Source organism: Colius striatus, chromosome 1 (genome assembly GCF_028858725.1).
Source record: "Colius striatus isolate bColStr4 chromosome 1, bColStr4.1.hap1, whole genome shotgun sequence".
Taxonomy (NCBI): Eukaryota; Metazoa; Chordata; class Aves; order Coliiformes; family Coliidae; genus Colius; species Colius striatus.
Window position 1 is genome coordinate 172,901,770 of NC_084759.1, and position 22,057 is coordinate 172,923,826.

Here is a 22,057-nt window from a genome sequence, read left to right on the forward strand (position 1 = left end):
GCAGAAGACAAAGGGCGTCCTGCAGAAGTTATTCCCTGGAAACACCTGAGAAAAGAATTAACCTTTCATCCTGCTTATCCCACTCTGTTCACAGAATAGTTTACATGAGCTCAAAGGCTATCACATGAGCCCTAGAAACTGCTCTTTGGAGATTGTCAGGCCCTCTACCTAATGTTAGGGAAGAAGGGATCGGGTGTGAACAGCTAAAAAGTGGGGAATGAGGAGGATCGCCATTACACCAGTGCAAAGACAGTACTCACCAGTCTTATGATTTTTGTGGCTTTAAGCAGATTAGATATATTTTACTTCACAAATCTAAACTTGCATGTTAGAGAAAAAGAAAGAATTTTAAACTGATGTAATTTAAAATTTTATTTTAAAAAATAAATACCAGAAGGACTATTGCATATTATTGACTGTAAAAACGCTACAGTCTAGAACAGCTGTTCTTTAGTTATACAAGTACCAAAAAAATGTTCAAAATCAATTAGCTATTTTTGGAAATAGTAAGCCACAAAAATATTTTGGGCTAAGACCTCCATTAATAGATCATCGACATTTTATGTTCATATTGCAGGCATTTAGAACTTGATTTTTTTTTTCCTGAAAGTCAGAGCAAAGCTAAATGAGAGTAGTCTGAATGGCCTATAGAAATGTTTTTCCTCAGTTCTTGTGGTTTGTTTCATCATAGGTAATATTTTACCATAATTTTTTTTCATATATCTGAATAAACAGTGTTGGGTACTTTTGGTAGTAAGTACTAAAAGTACTTTTAAAAACAATGAATTTACTGAAGCAAATAACTTTTTCAAATCTTGCTCTTGCTTCTTTTTTCAAATATAATATAGTCTAATGAGGACCTTTTAACCTGGATAAACAATAAATCCTGTGAAGAATTCACATTTAAAACTATTACACCAAACAGTGATGTAAGGAAAAAAAACAATAAAAAGTCTCACTCAGCAGACTTATCTTGGCTGCTAGAAAAGCTCTACTGCAAGTCGGTTTTACTGTCCAAACAGATCTGTAGGAGTGATTAGAAACTAATTTGTTCTTCTACTGGCTTCTTGGAATACAACTGTCTAAAGCAGCATTTTGACCCACACTAAAAGTATGAGAAAATGCCAAATGATGGTTTATCCTAATAGAGTCATTGTAGAAGAATGTTAAGCTATAAAATATCACTCAATTTTTCATAACAATCATCACTAGGGAGTAACAATATCAGTAGTTTGTATCTATTTAACTAGTTTTTAGTAGTTATTATGTTTGGCATTTAATTTCTACTTTATTTATTTTATGGTAAAATCTCCTAGGTTCATGCATAACAAAAATGAATTATTAAGGAGGACGTAGATGGGACATGTGATATTTCTTTCTTACAGACAACCTGGAAAAAAATCTGGAAATGTTATTTTGCAACTATAGATGGGGATTTATAAACTTTAGACAATTTCTGTGTCCCTTAGTAAAGTGAATTGTCTACAATGGGGAAATAAAATCAGTGATGGATTTTAAATCCAGGAAGTCTGTCTGAGTCCTCTGAGTTTCATTTTCTTTTTTTTTCTGTGAAGGAGAAAGTTCACTGTTCAAAGAGAGCTTTGAAAATCAGTCTAGATATGCTGCTGTCATAGCTAGTAACTTTTTAAAAGCTCCTGAAAGAATAGCTAGGGGAGTTTGTTCCTCAAATATACTTTTGTGTCTTCCTCTGGCTTTACTGTTATATTTGGACCCGAAAGTCACTCCTCTGCTGAGTCCTGGCAAATGTCTGAGATCTTAGAGGTCAACTTTACAGAGGAGGATAAAGTAGGGGATATATTTTAGCTTGGTTTAGTTGTACACATATATTATCAATCCTACAGCAGACAGGGTTGTAAAGCACTGACCTTCTGTTAGGCCTGTTTCAGTATTGTGATAATGTCAGATTCTCGTGATTGCAGTATCCCTAAAGAAATGACTAACTGGGGACCAAGTCATGTCTCTGCCGATCTATCTCTTTCCCTTAGGAAATGCATGCTTAAAATTCAGTTCTTACCTGCTAGGGGTGTTTCTGCATCTCTGCTTTACTTGTACAGGGATGTCCAGCTTATATACGATGCTAAAGCTGAAGGCATACAATGTATGTTGACATGTGTCTTTGCTTTTGTAGAGAACAGTAGAAACCCCACTTTATTTATGGTTATAATAATATAATAAATGATGATATAGAGATTCAGAAAGTGAATAAAAGGTCAAGACACTGAAGATTTTTTGATCTGTCTAAAGATATTTATGTCTTCAACTATACATGTACGTATGTTTGCATGCATGTATGTATGCATGCATATATATAATGCTTGAGAAAAATAAGAAGGGATAGCAAGTCTCTCCAGTTTGCAGGTTCAGACAGTGTTGTGTGTTGTTTCACTGCTGAAATTTAATTTCTATTCAGTCAGCTGACAACATATTCGTGCCATATGTGTGTTACTAGTCTCTAGAAATGCTTATGAGAAAGAAAATGTGGATGAATGTGACACTCCCTTGAAGAGGTGAGATAGAACCAGAAATAATCAGATAGCATCTGTGTTATGCAGCATATTTGCCGAAGTAAAAATCCAAGTGAAGAGCAGTTGCAAATCACCAATATCAGAGTAGTTGTTTATGAAATAAAAGGAAATTCACAGTCGATATTTACTTTTTTTATTGTGGGTCTTGTTCCTTAGAGATTATAGATGCCCAGTCTTATTATAGCTCTTAGACTATATAATTCTTTCCTTTCATGTAAAGAATTAGGTGTTAAAGCAAGGCCATACTACTGAATTCTGGAAAGGCGTCTCACTCCACTGCATCTTCAGTTTCTGATTTCCCCATCTTTTTGTTTTGTATTACAATAGCCTGCTAACTACAGCTACACCTGGTGGATATCAGCTAGGATTATTCTCAAGATTTCCCTGACTTGTGAGCCCCAGAAAGATAAAACTCCCTCTAGATTTGTGTATGTGAACAGACAAGATATCTCATGAATAGCATTTTGTCAAATCCTACAGTGGATCCCCTTGCTGTTCAGCTTTTAAGGTGATGAATCAAAGGGGAAGGCAATTCTTGTTTGGTGACAGTCTTCCACAGGAGATTATGCTTGGCTCTCACTAGAAAATATCAGTGCCATGGATGTGGACGGTTATTTAAAACTCATCTGGTTTTTTTTGGTGTGCATTTTAGAGCTAAAGTATTAAAAATATCTGCCACGAGTCACTGTAGGTACTCCTAAAGAATTGTAGGTAGTTGGTTATTTCCCCGTAACAATTTCATCTAACCTTGAAAAAAGGAGCAGCCCTCAGATATTTATAGATGGCCACTTATCTGTTGTCATTTTTGACATATTGTTAGGCACTGGAAGACAAATACGACACACTACTCTGTATTGTACATGGCATTCAGCTTCACACTTGGGACTTTGAAAGAGTGTGTGCAAACTAGCCTACTGATAACAACTGCTTCACAATCTGCTGATCTTTCAGTTATTTAACTAAAATACGTTCTTCAGAGCGATCTGAGGGTTGAAGTTTTGAGGTTCTAATCTTGATCTCTATAAGGAAAATCTGATGTTAAAGTAGCAAAAAGATCAAAGAATATGCAGCCATAAAAAAATTTATACAGCTAGTATACGGATGCTGTCATTTTGTGTGCAGTTGGTTATTCGCCTATACAAGTGCTTCCTTGCAAGTTCCTATTAGCAACATTTGAATTAAAATTTGACCATTACCTTTAAAAAAAAAAAAATTAAATTTTTTTTAAAAAAATATTTTTTTTAATTTTTGAGGGCCTGAGGGCCTACCCCTTTTCTTTTCTAACCTCACTTTTTCACAGTCATGAGAAAGATATGAGAACTATGGACACCATTTCAGACTCTCCCTTTGGCATGACCAGTATGGGGCCCCGATAAAAGATCTTATAGTGGGCTTTATTCCTGGCCCACAGCATTGCTTCGACTCTTGTGGTGGAAGGATGGATCTAGGTGCTGGATAATATGACAGAGGAGGAGCTGTGAGAGCTGTGGGTGCTGGACCTGATGAGGGATGAAAAGCTTACCTTGAACAGAGGCCCCTTCACCACCCCTTTCAGCAGCAGCAACAGCACAGCACCATAGCCTTCCTGCTTCATGGTAGGAGGTGATTGCATGAGAGTGTCATGTGCAATTACTTATTCGGAGTAATATAAATTAATTTTCAATAGTCTAATTACCTAGATCCTTCTCCAGGTGTGCTTTTCATGGTCCTGGAAAGCTTATGCCCAAGAGCTGCCCAGCAAGCTCTACTTTGCTCTGTACTTGAGTCTCAACAGTGGTCTAAATACACAAGGTACCTGGCTGATTTCATGGATAGGCAGTAACAAAAAGGGATCCTTAGCTGGTCTGGCATGGCCTCTTGCATCCCTGGGTGCAATGGATGAGCTTCTGTAGAGATACAAGGTAAAATGCCAAGTATGAAGCCTTGTCCTCATTCTCTGAAAAAGTCCCTGAACAATTATAAAATTTCACCCCCTCATTTCTTGACTTTTAAATGTTTCTCTTGAAGGTGTGAATTACTTCAGATGCTTTTATTATTTGACGTTTTTTACAAAGCATGCTTCTGGAGTTCTGGGAATTGTGATATTTTTGCAGTTTCTGACTTTGGATAACAGTGAGAGTGGTCTATATGTTTCCTATCAACAGCTTCTATTAACCAAAGTTCCTTCAGAAACAACTGTCAGGGAGACTTCTAAGAGGAACTTAAAAGATACCTTTTCAACAAGAAAATATATCTGAAAGTATTATCTACTGGGAGTCCTTGAGCAAAAGTATTCTTGATTGCACAGCTCTGAATGGCTCTCCTGGCAGTTCCTCCTCTTTTACTTTGCTTGTTGAAATGCACTTTCTTTTCTTCAGTCTTAAAGAATAGTCAGCCTCTTCCCAGGCCATCCATAGACTCTGTCTAGATTCTTATTGATTCATCATGCCCATGACTTGCTATTTATATGGAATCAATAATGTAGAGGGAAGGTTGTGGCAGGGAAGATCACTCTAAAAGAGGAAATTTTGCAGGACTAGACATGTGCCTTGTTAGCAGTTTTTATTCTAGAGGCTTGAGTTAAGTTCCTTCCCTGACTCTGCACTTCAAAGAGTTTGCCTGGGGCTCTACAGAAGCAAGCCGAGACTTAAAATTAAAATCTTTCTTTCAGATGGTGAGCTGTGTGCTGGGACATCCCACAGAGTTTCTCTTAACACATATAGGAGAGTCTTAAGCACTGTGGGGAAGTCCTGGAAGGCAGGGGTGGAAGAGGAAAAAAACAAGCCAGTCATACAGTTTTCATAATGGCAAGTGTACATTTATATGCCTTCATTTTGTGGGAGGAATATTTCAAGGTATATTTGAAAATTTAGTTTAATTGACAGATTAAGTAGAAATGAATTACAGAGCTGCAAAATAGAATGTGATGTACATTATGGAATTAAAGAAACTTTAAATTAGTACAGAGATGCCATTCTATCCAGTCATGAAAATAAATAGGCAAAGCAAAGCCAAAAAGAAAAAAATTGGCACACCAACTAAAACTATCTGTAAAAAACAACCAACCAACCAACCAACCACAAATCTTGGAGAGGTTTAAAAATGTGCAATTTCAAAAATTAAATCCTTTCTATAGATATGTTAAATTTAATTACATATTTATGTGATGAATGTACACACACGTATGAATGCAAAAAAATATTTTCAGAATATGATGGTATATTTTTATTTAAATATATTTTCTAGATGAATGGGTGCACAAGTGTACCTAACTGCCTTTCTGTATAGAAGAGGGATATAGAGTGACTCAGTATTCTCAATGTTATGTTTGGAAAAATTGTTTTGCACAGTGGGAATCTTGAAGTTTGCAGAATTTTCAAAAGTCTACCTTGACTTCACTGAGTGGTTTCTATCAGGTCATCACTGAAGTCCCAGGGTACTTCAGTTATAGATTTGATCATCTTAATAGTTCTTCAACACAGGTATTATACAAGTGATATTCATATTCATCCTCAGGAAAAAAATGTTCTTATTTTCTCTTTACTCTTCTCCTTTTTTTTTTTTTTGATGGAATTTGTTAAAGAGCTTCCAAATACATTTGGGACCTGTTACTTTTCTAACCTTGAAGAATCTTAGCATGGGGTGAATAAGGGGCACTAAGGATATTTTTTTTGGAAGGAAAGTGAAATAAAACATAAAGACTTTGATTATGGGATCCATGGAGACATTCAGATGCTTAAATATGAATTGGCCTTATTGCCAAGTTCTGTTACGTAAATGAGTTTCTGAACCTTCATAAATAAATAAATGCATTAACTGTGAAAGCAAGATCCCACGTAAGGATTTAGAAGTCTGCTTCTTAATACAGCACAGGGATCCAGCCGCATCCTTCTTTGGGGATTGTCCGTGATTGTCCTTCCCTTGGCTTCATCTAATGTGTCCACAGAGGTACCTAAAGTCCGCTGAGGTGCTTGAGCTATTTTCTGATAAGCTTGAGAAGGCTGAAGGCAGGCTGTTCAAAAGGACTGTTGAATTTACCTCTTTACCTTGTTACAGTAATCCTATTTCACAGAGACTCCCATACACAGCACTTTTCTTAAGACATTACTTCAGGTGATGGTTGTGTGCCAGAGGGTCATTCAAATACATAGGAGCAGAAAAAAACCCTTCTTTTCTTTTTCTGATGCATCCCTGAGAACATGTTAATTTGTCATCTAGCAAAATGTGCCCTGAGACCATTCAGGTCAGCAGGAAAGCAAAGAAAATTAATAATGAGAATCATCTAGAGAAACAGGGGAAACATATTCCCCATAAACTGTGTAAACTACAGGCTCCTGAAGCCTTGATACCGAGGAAAATAATGTGAGTTTTTTTGTATTCTGTTAGATGCTGAAGGCTGCTCTGAGACATGTGCTACTGCATCTTGCTGTGTCGAGATATTTGGCAGAAGGCCCGCAGACAGAGTCAGAGAGAATAAAAAATCTTTGTGCCAAATGTTCTTTTGAGTGCCTGAGAGCTGGATTGGTCTTTTTTCTCTGTGAAATCATATAATTAGTAATCTCAAACCTCAGCCTGTTAATTTACAAAATGTCTGCACACTTTAATATATCGTTTGCCTAACATGTTTGATAACAACCTCAGAGATACTGGGGCTTTTGACTTCTTGTAGTATTTATAAACTGTCTCACTCTGGATGTTTCTCTGCCAGCTCTGCACCGTCTCATCTCATGGATGGTGTCAGCCCTCAGCCTCTGGAAAAGAAGCGCGGGAAGCATCTTGCCTGCAAAAAGCAAAGTGGCTCTGTTTCTGGCCCATAGCAAAATATACAGCCTTTGCTGCTGTCAGCCTGCACCAGGGCTCGGCAGCCTGGGTGTCCACAGTGTGGCAGTTCCACCCCACTATCAGTGGTGGTAGGCAGAGAGAGACTTGGTGGGCTTGCAGCAGCCAGGGAGCTGAGCTGCTCGTGAGGGCTGGGTGAACTGGCAAGAGGCTGTTTATGCTTCTCCTCTCCTTCCAGTGGATGGACGTATAAAGAGCTCCAAAATCCTGAATGTTTGCTCTTATTGATCTCGTTTCCAAAATCTCTGTGGTTTCATGAATCTAGTGATCAACTGTTTAAAAAAAATTGGAATCGGGACCTAGGGAAGGCAACACTTTAGGCAGAGAGGAACTCATGAGGGAGAGGAAATCCTTCTGGCTACCCAAAAATTAGTTGTGTTTTGAGTTCCCATGTCTTTGACTGAAAGTTTAGAATGAAGGTGCTGTTTGTAGGTATTGCCATAAAAAGGCTCTGATTTTTGTGATGGAGGAGTTAAGCTTATTTGAGTAAGACTGACTCAGTCCTGCCAAAGGTCTGATTGAATAAAATTAGCCTCAGTGAGACTAGGAGGATAAAGTCAGATCACTGCAAGCTCTTTGGGTCCAAGAGATCCTGCATGAAGTGCTCCATCTGTGGTTTTATGTTTGTAAAGATTGTCTGACCAGCTGAGACTGTGCCAGCTTGTTGTGCTATTGCAGTAAGTCTTTTTCTCTCTTTTAACTCAGTACTTGAGTCCGTTTCAGTGCATAGGCTATGTTATGGGGAATATCTGAGGCTTGATCTCACAGAGTCATTAGTGGGCTTGTCTCAGGCGAATGCTTGCATTTTGGTTTTACCTTGATTCTTCTATTTTCCCAAAAGAGAAAAAGTCATCCTACACAGATGGCTATAACTGGTGACTGGCAGACAAGCTGATGGATGAAATATTTCTTTGGCATGTGTGCAGAAAAGTATGCTTGGCAACGTGACTGTGACATACCATTCATTAGCTCAGTTTTTAAAGGTTACCAGAGATACTGTCTGTGTAGTGGTGTCACATGAACTCAGCTTACCATCCTTCACCCAAGTGGACTAACCGGGTTAATTGCATGGTAGAGGCAGCCTGATAAGAGGAGCTGAGCTAACATCTGCAGAAGAAACACCAAGAATTACTCTTATTATTTTAAAATTATTATCTCAGGAGAGAAGATATCAGATTGATTCCAAGAAGCCTGGGAGAGGCTGTGGTTAGCGGTATCTCCTATGTATGTGATGCTATATGTATGTGGCACTGCAAAAATGTTATATGCAAGCAACTAGCTCTGTTTTTTAACAATTCACCTGTGAACCTGTCCCAAGACGTAAGAGATGTCGGAGTAGAAGGGAAATAAAAAGCAGTGATGTACTTTTAAGCTAAACTGATTCTCCACTGGTGTAAGTAAAATGTAGTGTGTGCTCTATCTGGACTATTCAGTCACCTTGCCCAAGGTCACCAAATGACTTTTAGTAGCTATAGCTGAGGTGCAAGGCACAGAAATGTGAATGCAGTAAGACAGGCCTCAGGGCCCTGTCAGCAAGATGTATTTGTGGGGGTTTAGGAGATACTTCCATGGGAAAGAGATGTCAACGTCACAGCATTGCCTAAATCAAGCAAAAAAAGATTTCTGCATGGCCTCTGGTATGGGATGGAATGGTCTGATTGAATAGGGCAACTCTTCTCTTTGACTTACTGCAGTATTTTGGCATGTACCTCTCGAGAGCTATTGATCTGCTAATATGAGATCTTGACAGTCTATGTACATTTCGTAGAAGCAAAGGTTGACAGTAAAATGTGATTTTTTTAAATGCTCTGTCTTCCTTGCTTATTTTTTTCTTCCCAAAAGGTTTCTGATGCTCACATCTGTTAGAGGTCGCTGAATACAGTAGCTGAGTAGATGTGGAGCTGCGATTTCTTATCCCCCAGTTCTACCAATGGTGAGGCTGAGAATATGTGCTCCTTAGACGCATATAGATGAGCACACAGACATGAAGGTTCGCACACACAATAGACACAGAACCAGATGAATCACTCCAGTAGCTGGTCCAGCTCACTTGACACGACTGATAACTGATCTGAGGTGTCCTTATATTGCCAGTTGCTTTCACTTGGGTTCTTGAGCCTGTGAGGTTTGTGATCCCATGCCAACTGCAAGTAATCATCTCTCTCAATCTAACACTAGCTGGTCTAGCTTAAATTTACCTAGCATTCACATATACCCACCCATAGAAGAGAACTGACCCGCAAAAAAAAGGATAGAAATGGGATTTAATGAGAATGTATCTTACAGTGTTTGAACACAGAGTTCAGTTGCTCTTTATACTTTACTGTCCTCTCTTATCCTGTCCCGTTTATTCACTCATGCTTGTTCCTTCCCAGTCTACCCTGACCCCTGACCCATTCCCTGGTCCTTCCACTAAGCATACCAAGGTGAGTTTCACACATTTCCACAAATTATCTGTTGGTAAATTTTACACAGACTCAAAATTCTATTTCCTCTTCATCCCTCAACAGGTCCTAGACCTTTCTTTGCAGTAATCCCCTTTGCTCTGAAAGGCTTTCTGAGGAGGCAGTTTCTTGTGTGGATTTATCTTTGTGGGTTTCCCATGAGGCCCAGGGACAAGTTGCTTTGCATGAATGGTGCTGGGAGTACCAGATCAAGGTTCTCTATTGGTGCTCATTAGTGTCCTGGGTCTCCTCTGGATCCCCAGGGTCTTTGTATTTAGTCAAGGACTGTGCTGAGGTGAGGGTGACTTGGCACATCCTCAGCTTTAGGTATTCAGAAAAGGGATCATCAAGAGACTTAGACAGCCGTTTCTTGCTACGGAAAGTTCTCTCTTTAAAAGTAAAATTTGGTATTTGTTTTTAGTTGTAGACTACTTTTTAACTACATGAATGTTTTAAATGTTCATGGCATCAATGGAGTAGATAGTTAAGTAAGTCTTTAAGTAGCCATGTAAAATGTAATGATAGTGTAGACTGAGACAGCACAAAATTATCATTTTTCCCTGCTGATTCTATGGTGCAACTCCATGTGTCATCTTGAAAATAAAGCAGCATGAATGACTTTCCTGAGATGCACCACAACTGTGGCATGCCTCATTGTCACCACTGAGGACACAGGAATTACTGCTGTGTCTGTAATTGATTTTTCAGTTCACTGGCCAAACAGGGAAAAAAAAGAAAAAAAACAAGTAGAATTTTTTCCCAAATAAAATATTTTGCTTTGTTTTGAGAATTTTCACAATTTAAAAAATCCCTCAAGTTTGTCATTGCAATGAAAAAGTTTGTACAAAAAATTTTAAAAACCTGTGGAAACATTTTTTTTGCCCCTCTCTGAGGATGCCTACTCTTTTAGGTTCAATACGTAACCAAATTTTACTAGATTTCAAAAATAGTTACACTGGTTGGATGCTGTATTTCTAGTAAATGAACTATTCAATGAAAAACACATGACAACTCTAACGATGGGTTAAAATATGATTTAATAATATGAATTCATCTTTCTTTTCTGTCACATATCTAGCCTGTGTGTCATAATTTGCTCAATTGCTGTAATAGTTGCTACGTATACAATCATCAGAGTGACCATCCCAGTTGCAAACCCAGCTGTCACCTTGACTAAAAATTTAAACAAATTATCATTGAAATTCCAAAACCACCAATCAAACCAAACCCATTGATTTTAAAGGGCTTTGAATTCACTTTTTAAAGTTCACGTTTAGTAAGGTTCCTGTCAGTGTATATCTGCCTGTGCTTCTTTGGGAGTCAGTGGCTTGTTGCAAGCTGGAGGTAATAAGATTATGACTGGTATGGTGGATGCCTCTGCTTTTCCTGATGTCTGCTGCCAGTTTTCCCTCTGGTGCATGGAGATTAAATGAAGGTGTGCATTGTTTTGTGTTCATACAAGCAAACTGAAGCTTATGTTCCCTTAATCTTATGTGCTTTTTCCCCCTGTAACACTAATGATTGGTCAAATCAAAGACTTTAATAAAAAGCTTCACATTACTTATGTTGTTAGAACACTGAACTCCAATGTCACCATCATTCCTGATAGAGGGTGAATAAACTGAATTTGACTTTTCCCTAACAGCTCTTAGGTGGATATAGTAGAAAATACTGGAAAATACTGAAATTAATTGAACAAAGGAACTGGATAGTGTCTTTGTCTGACATTTAAACAGAAAATACATAGGTGGAAATCCAGTCTTAATTGTGGTTGCAAAAGATTTAGATTCCTTAGATGTGGCAGCTACTAACACTTATTAAAGTATTGAAAAAACTGCAACAATACTGTGTGTGAGTGTGCAGTTTTGTGTGAGAGATTTTGCAAGTTTATTTGTATCCTTCCTGTCTACAGTGACACACTGAGACTGATATGACATATTGAAATTGCTGAAGCATAGCAGAAAGATAACCTACATTTGTTTTCCATGTCAATCAGTATGAATAAAGCAAATAGACTTTGTGGGCAAGAGAATCCTTTTTCTTTTTGCTGATCACTTAAGGTTGGACAGTGATGTAGAGCATTAGTTTGAAAATGGTACATTATAACCACTAATTTTATTTATTTTTGTGATATCAATAGTCCCCCTTCACTTGTTTGAATATTGTTCTACAGAACAGTGATTAATTAGTCAAGGAAATCAATGAAGTAGATTGAGAATCTGGTGAAAAATTGTTTGTTTTTTTCCTTGCAGATGGTTAAAAAATGTAGTTCCATTATAGTCCTTAATGCAATTACTCATGGGGACATGGTTTACATTAGTAAAGACTGTTTATGTGCCCGCTTTGAAAGACAGGGCCACTGTAATATTTCATATGGGACATCTTCCTGATTTTACCCAAGATGACAAAAAAGCCAAAGTTTGTATAATATTAGATGTAATATGGATTGAAACTCACGGCTAAAAGTAATTTTTATTCTTCTGCTTATTGCTGTTCTATTGCCTTTTGGTTCAACTAAAGCTTTGTTTTTGCAAAAAGCTTTAAAAAACACACAGACACATGCAAAAGATGCTTTGCATGCTTTACATTGTCTGTGACCTCAGAGGAATTCATAGAATCATAGAATGGTAGGGATTGGAAGGGACCTTTAGAGATCATCTAGTCCAATCCCCCTGCAGAAGCAGGTTCACCTAGGTCAGGTTGCATAGGAACATGTCCAGGCAAGTCTTGAAGACCTCAAAGGAAGGAGACTCCACAACCCCTCTGGGCAGCCTGTGCCACTGCTCCCTCACCCTCACAGTTAAATAGTTTTTTCTTAGGTTTAAGTGGAACTTTTTGTGTTTCAGCTTCAACCCATTACTTCTTGTCCTGTTGCTAGCTACAACAGAAAAAAGGAATGTCTTATCTCCCGACACCCACCCTTCAGATATTTATAAATGTTAATAAGATCTCCCCTCAGTCTCCTCTTTTCTAGAATAAACAGCCCCAGTTCCCACAGACTTTCCTCATATGAAAGATGTTCCAGTCCCCTGATCATCTTGGTGGCCCTGTGCTGGACTCTCTCCAGAAGTTCTCTGTCCCTCTTGAGCTGAGGGCCCAGAACTGGACACAGTACTCCAGATGAGGCCTCAGCAGGGCAGAGTAGAGGGGGAGAAGAAACTCCCTTGATCTGCTGGCCACACTCTTCTTGATGCATCCCAGGATGCCATTGGCCTTCTTGGCCACGAGGGCACATTGCTGGCTCATGTTTAGCTTATTATCAATTAGTACTCCCAGGTCTCTCTCTGCAGAGCTGCTCTTCAGCAGTTTGACCCTCAGCCTGTACTGGTGCATGGGGTTGTTCCTTCCCAGATGCAGGACTCTGCACTTGTCCTTGTTGAACCTCACGAGATTCCTCTCTGCCCAACTCTCAAGCCAGTTGAGATCCCGCTGAATGGCAGCACAGCCTTCTGGGGAATCAGCCAGTCCTCCCAGTTTGGTGTCATCAGCGAACTTGCTGAGGGTACACTCTGTCCCCTCATCCAGGTTGTTGATGAAAATGTTGAACAAGACTGGCCCCAGAACTGATCCATGAGGAACTCCACTGGCCATAGGCCTCCAACTCAATTCTATGCCATTGATTACCACCCTCTGGGCTCTGTCATTCAGCCAGCTCTCGATCCACGTCACTGTCCACTCATCCAAGCCACACTGCCTGAGCTTTCTGATGAGGATATGATGGGAGACAGTGTCAAAAGCCTTGCTGAAGTCAAGGCAGATGACATCTGCTGCTCTCTCCTCATCTAGCCAGCTGAGGGGAGAGCAGCTCTACTTGAAATATGCTTTACCTGAAATATGAATTATGAATTACCTGAAATAGAAAAAAATAAGGTACCTTTATTTTATGTAGGAGTGCAGAGCTGCAGTGATTGTAAGCCAATACAGGAACTGGTTTCTCTAGAAGAAGATAATCATGTATGCATGGCTGCCTGCTCCTCCTGCTTCCCTGTGGCTGAAACTACTTCTCACTAGTCTGTGCACCGAGTTGTAGGACCTAAACAAGTAGACAATTAAACCTACAAAAATGGGGATATTTATCTGCCAGTCTATATCCCTAGTTTACCATTGTCACCATCAAATGACAGTGTTCATGTAAGCAAGGGATGAAAGAGTGTGGGTAAAGGGACAAGGGATCTTCTTTTAGTTCCAGTAGCTGCTAGTCATTAGGTAGGTTTAGCTGTATCACATATTTGTGTCAGTGTCTTTGCAGAGGGCATAGAATTGAGACTTTTTGATTTTTTTTTTTTCCTACTACTGCAATGATGGGGAGCACAAGGACAGAAACAGCCTGTGCCTTTATTTCATCTTGTCCTTAATGGCCAGTGTATGTGTTAATGCATGATCTGTGCAACTTTCAAGAAAGAGAAGTTTCAAATACCTGAGCAGATGGGTGTCAGAAGTGAATATAAATGTTTAAGTGATGAGATGTTCATAACACTACACCTATGTGAAGTACCTTATATTCATATTTGTGAATTGCAAAATAATAAACCTGAACAGTACTTCACCTTCTCCCCTTCCCACAGAGCTAGAGGAGTAAGGGCCGTAACTTTTAGTGCCAGATGCACTGTGCAAACGTGACTGAAATTTCATTCACCTGAAGGAAAGACATTTAAGGTTACTATGAAGGAACAAGAATACATATATCTGTTTAAACACACTCTTTAAGTGCAATCAATTTTATGTAAAATGAAGAATAATTATTATTTCCAGGAGCATGATTATGAAAACTTAAGTTTTTGGTGTACCAATATCATACATACTGATTTATGAGGTAGCTATTGATAATTTCACACATGAAAAATGCTACAAAAGTCACAGGTCAGTTACAGGATATACTATTAATGGATGAGATATGGTTATGTCTATTTTCCACTTTATGTTCTCATAATACACTGTTACATCTTCTGGAACATAATATATATGTTATGCAAAATCATCAGGAAAAATTCAGAGTCTGTACACACATATCTCTCTGAGGGTCTTTCTTCAGTCCTTCTTCACATTGATTTCAGGGAGAGTTGCTTGCATTAGCAGAGAGTGGAGGACTGAGTGTTTGCAGTGGTTTTAAATAATGAATTTCTGTAACAGAAGTAACATTAAGTTCCTCAAATATTTTCTACTAAGGAGGCAGCATACTTTAAAGGCTGTACTAGGAGAAAAAGAAACAAAACCATAATGTGAATCTCCTAAAGTACTATCCTCCTTTCATATATTGGTTCATGGCTTAATGACATTAATTTTTATGAGGTTGTGGGAAATCGTTTATCTACTGTATAGAGGCTTTCATTTCACATGAATGTGACAGATACTGTACTTACTGCACTGGAACTTAATTATTTGATAGCATAAGGAGGGAAAATCCCTATATTTCTTCTCAAGGAATATTCATTGCATACTTTAGATAGTAAATAGAAACAAGAGAATGGTTGGCCTAGATTTTCAATGTTTCAAATATCTTTGTATACTTTTCTAGGTTGCTTTGGTTTTATACCTAGAAATTTCAAAGCAGCTTTATTAAATATTCCCTTAATACTATCAATAGTATGTGATTACTTTTTATTCTCTCCCATTTTCACATCTCTTTTCAACCTTCAAATTGCTATTCTGTATTGTGCATGAATGTAAGTGACCGTTTCATTTAATTATACTCTTTTTCCCATAAAAGTATTAAAACACCTGATTTTCTCTCCCTAATTTCTGCAGAACAAGTCTCTCAAAAGGTTTTGTTTCAGTATGGACATTTCCCTCACATAATTTCATGTTTCTTTTAACTGGCTTCCTTTCCAGATGACTGTTGGTGCACATTGTACTTTATTTTCTCCTAGCATATCTATATTATAGCATTTCTGTAGATCTGGTAGAGCAGTACAAAGCTATTTAATAAGAGCTTGAGGTGACAAAATTTCAGGATCAGTGATACACATCAGAATACAAATAAGGACTGAAAACTAATACTGAAAATGAAGTGGGATGAGGTTCACATTCTACCACAAAATCCTATTTCTTTTGTATATTCATTGTCTGGTTTTTTTAATGTATTTTTCATCAAATACAATTTGGTAAATATGGGTTAGCATGTGTGGGTATAAGATGTGCAGTTACCTAATAAAACAAAAAATAATCTGAATTTACAAAAGCAGCATGTGTTTATCTTACTATGTATTATACTTTTGAAGTATATCGTAGAAGATGTCTTTTACCATATTCACAAGTAAAAAAGCATACTGAGAAAAGTAAATGTGTTTATTTGAATTGTTTTATTGTCATATATACCAGTGATATTGTTTGGAAAATAATTAAAAGTAATTTTTACAACAGGCTGTGTTAGTAGCTGTAAAAATATTTGCGCATCACCAAAGGTATGAAAAATAACAGAGATTGCAAAGTTCAGCCAGATAGTATGAATTGCTTTCCTCATTCTCTATTGAATTAAAAATGATAATTAGTTAAAAAAAACACAAAGAAAAGCATTTTTATGAAACAAAACAGATTTTTTTCACCTAGATTTTATGTAGTATTTCAGTGTATCACAATATGATGGATCATGTGTTAATTGTTTTATCATTGTGCTACGTGATTTCAGCTGTAGTACAGCATAATGCAGAGGAGTATAATCTGACCTGACATAGTACAATGCAGTGAATGGCAATAAAGATCACAGACTACTCAGTGGACTTTGTTCTGCTGAAAAATGCATAATTGCCTGAATTAAATGTTTAGGAGTTTATGTTTTGTTGATGAAGACCCGAAGTCTAATTGCTGCCTGTGGCTTTTTCCTCTAGGCACATTCTTGGAGACCACAAACTCATCTATTTTGGTTTCTTTCTTCAGGTCTTTTGGGAGCTCATACTGTGCAATAATTACTGAGTGGATCCAGAGGTCAATGTTGGTCTCCCAAAAGCCTGTTAGTAGGGCTTTCTCCTTGTGGAAGCTCTTCTTTGTTGTTTGCCACTAGGAATAGAAAAGGTAGCTGAAGCTTTCAAAACGTAAGCTTTTCTGTAAAAACTTAGGTGTACTGTTAAAACACATAGTGCTTTACATAATTAATGTTCCTGCCAGTACAAGGTTGTAGGTTAATATCAACTAAAGGTTTAGATGTTTAGATTTATTTATTTCTTTTTTTTTTTTTTTTTCTGTTGGAAATGAACTATCCCTAGAAATATTTGGTCACGTATCAGTAAACACTGAAAGTTCATTTTAAATTACTTTTTCTGAACTGCAGTTCCTTTGGTAACTGGTTGCTGAACCAGAAAGGATAGTTTGGTAGCTGCCCTCTTACCAAATTGATCTTCTCATAGGACTCCAGTAGCATGACTCTGCTGATTAGATAGAGCAGCATGAACAGGTGTGATGGGTACTGGATAATGAAGATTGTCCTATTGCTTCCTGTGTTTGAAAAATTTGGTTCTCCATGTTTCCAGAGTTACTTTGCAGTGCTAGGCAGTAAGATTTAAAATGTGATTCCTTGTTAGATTTTATTCCTATTTTTTTTTGTGGGGTTTTTTTTTTTTTTTTGAGGGCTCTCCCTGTATTCTGCTAGTGCTCTGCCCATCCGTAGAAAGGTTTTTGGATATCATATAGAAAAACTAGGGGTCAAACTGCTGAAGAGCAGCTTTTCAGAGAAAGACCTGGGAGTCCTGATTGGTAATAAGCTAAACATGAGCCAGCAATGTGCCCTCGTGGCCAAGAAGGCCAATAACATCCTGGGATGCATCAAGAGGAGTGTGGCCAGCAGTTCAAGGAGATTTTTCTCCCCCTCTGCCCTGCTGAGGCCTCATCTGGAGTCCTATGTCCAGTTCTGGGCTCCTCAGCTCAAGAGGGACAGAGAACTTCTGGAGAGAGTCCAGCACAGGGCCACCAAGATGATCAGGGGACTGGAACATCTTTCATACAAGGAAAGTCTGTGGGAGCTGGGGCTGTTTATTCTAGAAGAGAGGAGATTGAGGGGAGATCTTACTAAGATTTATAAATATCTAAATGGTTGGTGTCAGGAGGTTGGGACATCACTTTTCTCTATTGTAGCTAGCAACAGGACAAGGGGTAATGGGTTGAAGCTGAAACACACAAAGTTCCACTTAAACCTAAGAAAAAACTATTTCACTATGAGAGTGAGGGAGCAGTGGCACAGGCTGCCCAGAGGGGTTGTGGAGTCTCCTTCCTTGGAGATCTTCAAGACCCACCTGGACATGTTCCTATGCGACCTGATCTAGACAAACCTGTTTCTGAAGTGGGGTTGGACTAGATGATCTCTAAAGGTCTCTTCCAGCTCCTGCCATTCTATGATTCTATGATAGGGGTATTTTAACACTGATACACTTCCACCTTAAATTTTCTGCCTTAGTGAAAATGAAAAAAAAAAAATCTGGATAGACATACACAGCTGTTTATGGCAGTCCAGAAATTAATATAGTTTCTTGGTTAATTTTATGTTTCTGCTTTCTGCTTCACTGGAATACTCAGATATGCAGCCTTCTCTAAGTGTTCTTCATTAGCCAGTGTTTTCTTCCTGAGATGGTTACACTACGTTTGGAAAAGAAATCATCTTTACATTCTAGTGTTAGTACCATTGTAATTGCAGTTTCATGTATGGCAGACTGCCTTACAAGGCCAACTGTAATGCACTTCTAATTAGAAGAAAACCCGACACTATGATACTACCTCACAATGTTATCGAATTGCTCTTCTTATTTTCACAGCTCACCATGTTAAAACTGGGACCTGTGAAGTGGTGGCACTCCACAGATGTTGCAATAAGAACAAGATAGAAGAAAGATCACAGACGGTGAAGTGCTCCTGCTTCCCTGGGCAGGTAGCAGGTACCACCCGGGCAGCTCCTTCTTGTGTTGATGGTGCGACTACTTCTATTGCTTCCTTTCAATGCATCTTCCTAGGGGGTTTTCCTGGCTTAATGTCATCATTGAGAACGACTCCATTACAGTTATCTCTTTAAAATAAGAGTAGGAAAACTGCTGCATTTTAAAGGGCATACCCAAGGTAAATGGGAGGAAGATGGGAAAAATGAATTATTTGCTATTACTTCATGGAAATGCTAAGCAGAATTATTAGATGCCAGTTAAAGAGACCTCTTGAGAAGCTAAATTTCATCTAACTGATGAGCATATAATTTTCATGTGCTGCAGTTTTACATTTTCTTTATATATTTATTTTTGACATACAGGAACAAACAAGCAAACAAAACACAGTTCTGTCTGGTTTTTAGTCTTCTCAGACCAACACTATTTTTCTGTTCACCATTTAATATTAATGTTTTACTTAAGAAATGTGGCATAGGCTCATATGTTTTATTTGGGAAAACACCAGCTGATTTTTCACCTCTCTTTCTCTGAAAGAGGAGGAGGATGGATTCACCCTTTATGTGATATGTTGTTGGATGTTAGAGAAGCTGTAAATATGTCATCCTTCGGGAATAAACTTAATCAAGCTATATCAGGCTATGTGGAAGATCAGGCAAAATGTACTAACTCAAGAAATACTACATAAAACTTAGAAATCTGGCTAGGCGGAACAAGAAGAGGTTTGGAAAGAAATGGTGTGAAATTAGTTCCTGAACTGTAGTAAATTAAAAAAAACACACCCCACGGTAAAGAGAATAACACTGAAGCACATAGCACCATGTGCAAATTGAGACCTAATTTCTTACAAGGGTTCTGAGTTGGCTGAAAATCATGAACTAGCTGTCGGTCTGTATATTCTGACATTTTTCTGGAAAATGAAAGTAATGTTGCCATTTCAACAGCATGCATATGTGTTTGTTTTCCTCTCTTGTAGCTTCAATAGTGGAGCAGAAATGGTGGTGCCACATGCAACCATGTCTTGAAGGGGAGGAATGTAAAGTTCTTCCAGATCGTAAGGGGTGGAGCTGTTCCTCTGGGAATAAAGTGAAAACAACTAGGGTAGGTATGATACCAACCTGACATGTTAACAACAAGTAAAACCATAAAAAGTGCACAGGAAATTGCGTGCACGTAGAAGACATGAGTTGAGAAGACTAAAGAAATGTGGGAAGAAAGTCATACTGGGATTGGACTTCCTGGTCCTGCACACTTTACTCAGCATACTTTGCAATTGCTTGAACATAGTAAGCAGTGTGCCAGACCTTCTCAGGTAAGCAGTGGAGATAGTAGAGTTGACTCTTTTTTTCAACTGCCAGTAATGATCAAATGCATTATAACGTGATATGTATTTCTCTCTGAAACCTCTTGCACAAACTCTATATGCCATGCTAAGCTCTTCATTCACAGGACAGCAAATATGTGCATTTTTATCAATAAGATGGAATTACCTTGTTTCTGCATAGGAATTGCTGACTATGGTAAGCATCTGATATGTCATTACGGTATGATCTTCTGGATCTTTCTGTCTCATATGACTGTTATTAACTAAAAAAAAAAAATTCAGTTTCAGTGAGTTCCTTTTCTCCATTTGACACTTTATGTCATTGGTTCAAAATTACATTAACAGGAATATGTCTAACATTCATCATATACAATGCCTGAAAATTATGTAAACATACTGTCATCTCTGCTTTTTAGTGGATAAGAGAAACAAAATAGTAACAAAGTCTTCATATAAGACTCAAGTAGGTCTATGTGCCCACCCAGTTTGATGTTGTCTGCAAATTTACTGAGGGTGCACTTGATCCCCTCATCCAGATCATTGAGAAAGATGTTAAACAAAACAGGCCTCAGCACCGAGTCCTGGGGAACACCACTGGTAACTGGTCACCAACTGGATTTAGTTCCATTCACCAAAACTCTCTGGAGTCAACCATCCAGCCAGTTTTGCACCCAGTGCAGAGAATGTCCATGCAAGCCTTGGGTGGCCAGTTTCTCCAGGAGGATGCCGTGGCAGACTGTGTTGAAGGTTTTGCTAAAGAGCAGGTAGACCACATCCACAGCCTTTCCCTCAGCCACTGAGTGGGTCACCTTGTCTTAGAAAGAAAAAAGACATCAGAAAAGGGCAAGATGTCAATTAAGAATGCTTTGGGGAGATTTCTTCCTAAAATGTTTCAGAAAATATATTGTAGGTTTGTCTCATTGCAGGAGTTGGACTTTTCTTGTCCTCCATGGATAGTAGCAACCCTCAGGAGTCATTTCATACCTGTTCAGAAGTGATGCTATGAAAAAGTCAGTCCTTTTCCCTATTTGCCATCATATGCACTGATTCAATACAATGACTACCGTTGCCCATTTGTAGACCTAGCACCTCTAAAAGGGTGGTAATCCACTTAAATCCTCCAATATTTGTTTTGCCTTCTGGTTTGTCCAGATTCTATATGTTGCCCACTTCTTTCATTTGTCATGCAACTGCAAAGCTGTTTTGAGTCAGTAGCAAACTTGAATTCAGATTTCTGACTGCAAGTTGGTCTAAGTCATTGAAGTCAGGTGGCAGGTGAAATGAAGGTCTCTGTTTTCCCAGGTGCTGAGGGCTGAAATTTTAACAGACATCATTCTGATGCCCAGGAAAACATACATTGCTATTGGAGATGTGTTTCTTTCTGTTAGGAGAGCTGTTTATTATAAAAAAGCAAGTACTTTTCCCTAAAATGTAGTGACTACAATATTTTTGTAGGTATTCTTTCTGCTTCCCAAAATCTATGTCAGTAAAAGGAAAAATTCTGAAATGCTTTGTGGTTTCAAAACTCCCTTTTTTGATTAAAATAGAAAGAATGGTACAGAGTCAGTATTAAGAAGTTATGAATAATAAGTTTCTGATTGTCAAATGAAATAATCCATGTGTATCATATGTAATGTAAAAGCATAAAGAAACAAAGGGAGTTGAACAGCTTGAGTGATTTAAGTGTATTGCAGAAAAACCTTGTGAAGGCTTTCCTAAAAGGCCTAAGAAAGCTTGTATTCTCCTCAAAACATTTTCTGCAAGTTTACCTACTTCGTGTGCAGAAAAACCCCCAATTAACTGCTGAAGTACTAGCTTCTCTTCTACAGGATACCAAGTTCAAAAGAAGTGCCTACATTTCCACATCTCAAGCTATTAATAGTTAAGCATAATGTCAGAGATATGTCAGCGGAGGTATTTTGTTTGTCCACCTCTGTTAGCATATTTAATGACAGTATTTTAAAAAACAGTATGAACTTCTTAATACTTATGATATCAGTCACTAAGCAAAAAGACCAAATAAATAATGGGAGCAATTTAATTGATTTTAAAAAATATGGTCTACTTGAG

At 38.2% G+C, this 22,057-nt stretch overlaps 1 protein-coding gene across 1 annotated transcript in view; it reads left to right on the plus strand.

Annotated features, from left to right (window-relative positions):
• The window catches only part of TAFA2 (TAFA chemokine like family member 2), a 53,313-nt gene that overhangs the window by 13,254 nt on the left and 18,002 nt on the right, over positions 1-22,057 (plus strand). The window contains exons 2-3 of the mRNA XM_062017677.1: positions 18,547-18,699; positions 19,640-19,764. Coding sequence (XP_061873661.1) covers positions 18,547-18,699; positions 19,640-19,764 — 278 coding nt within the window. The remainder of the gene's footprint in view (positions 1-18,546; positions 18,700-19,639; positions 19,765-22,057) is intronic.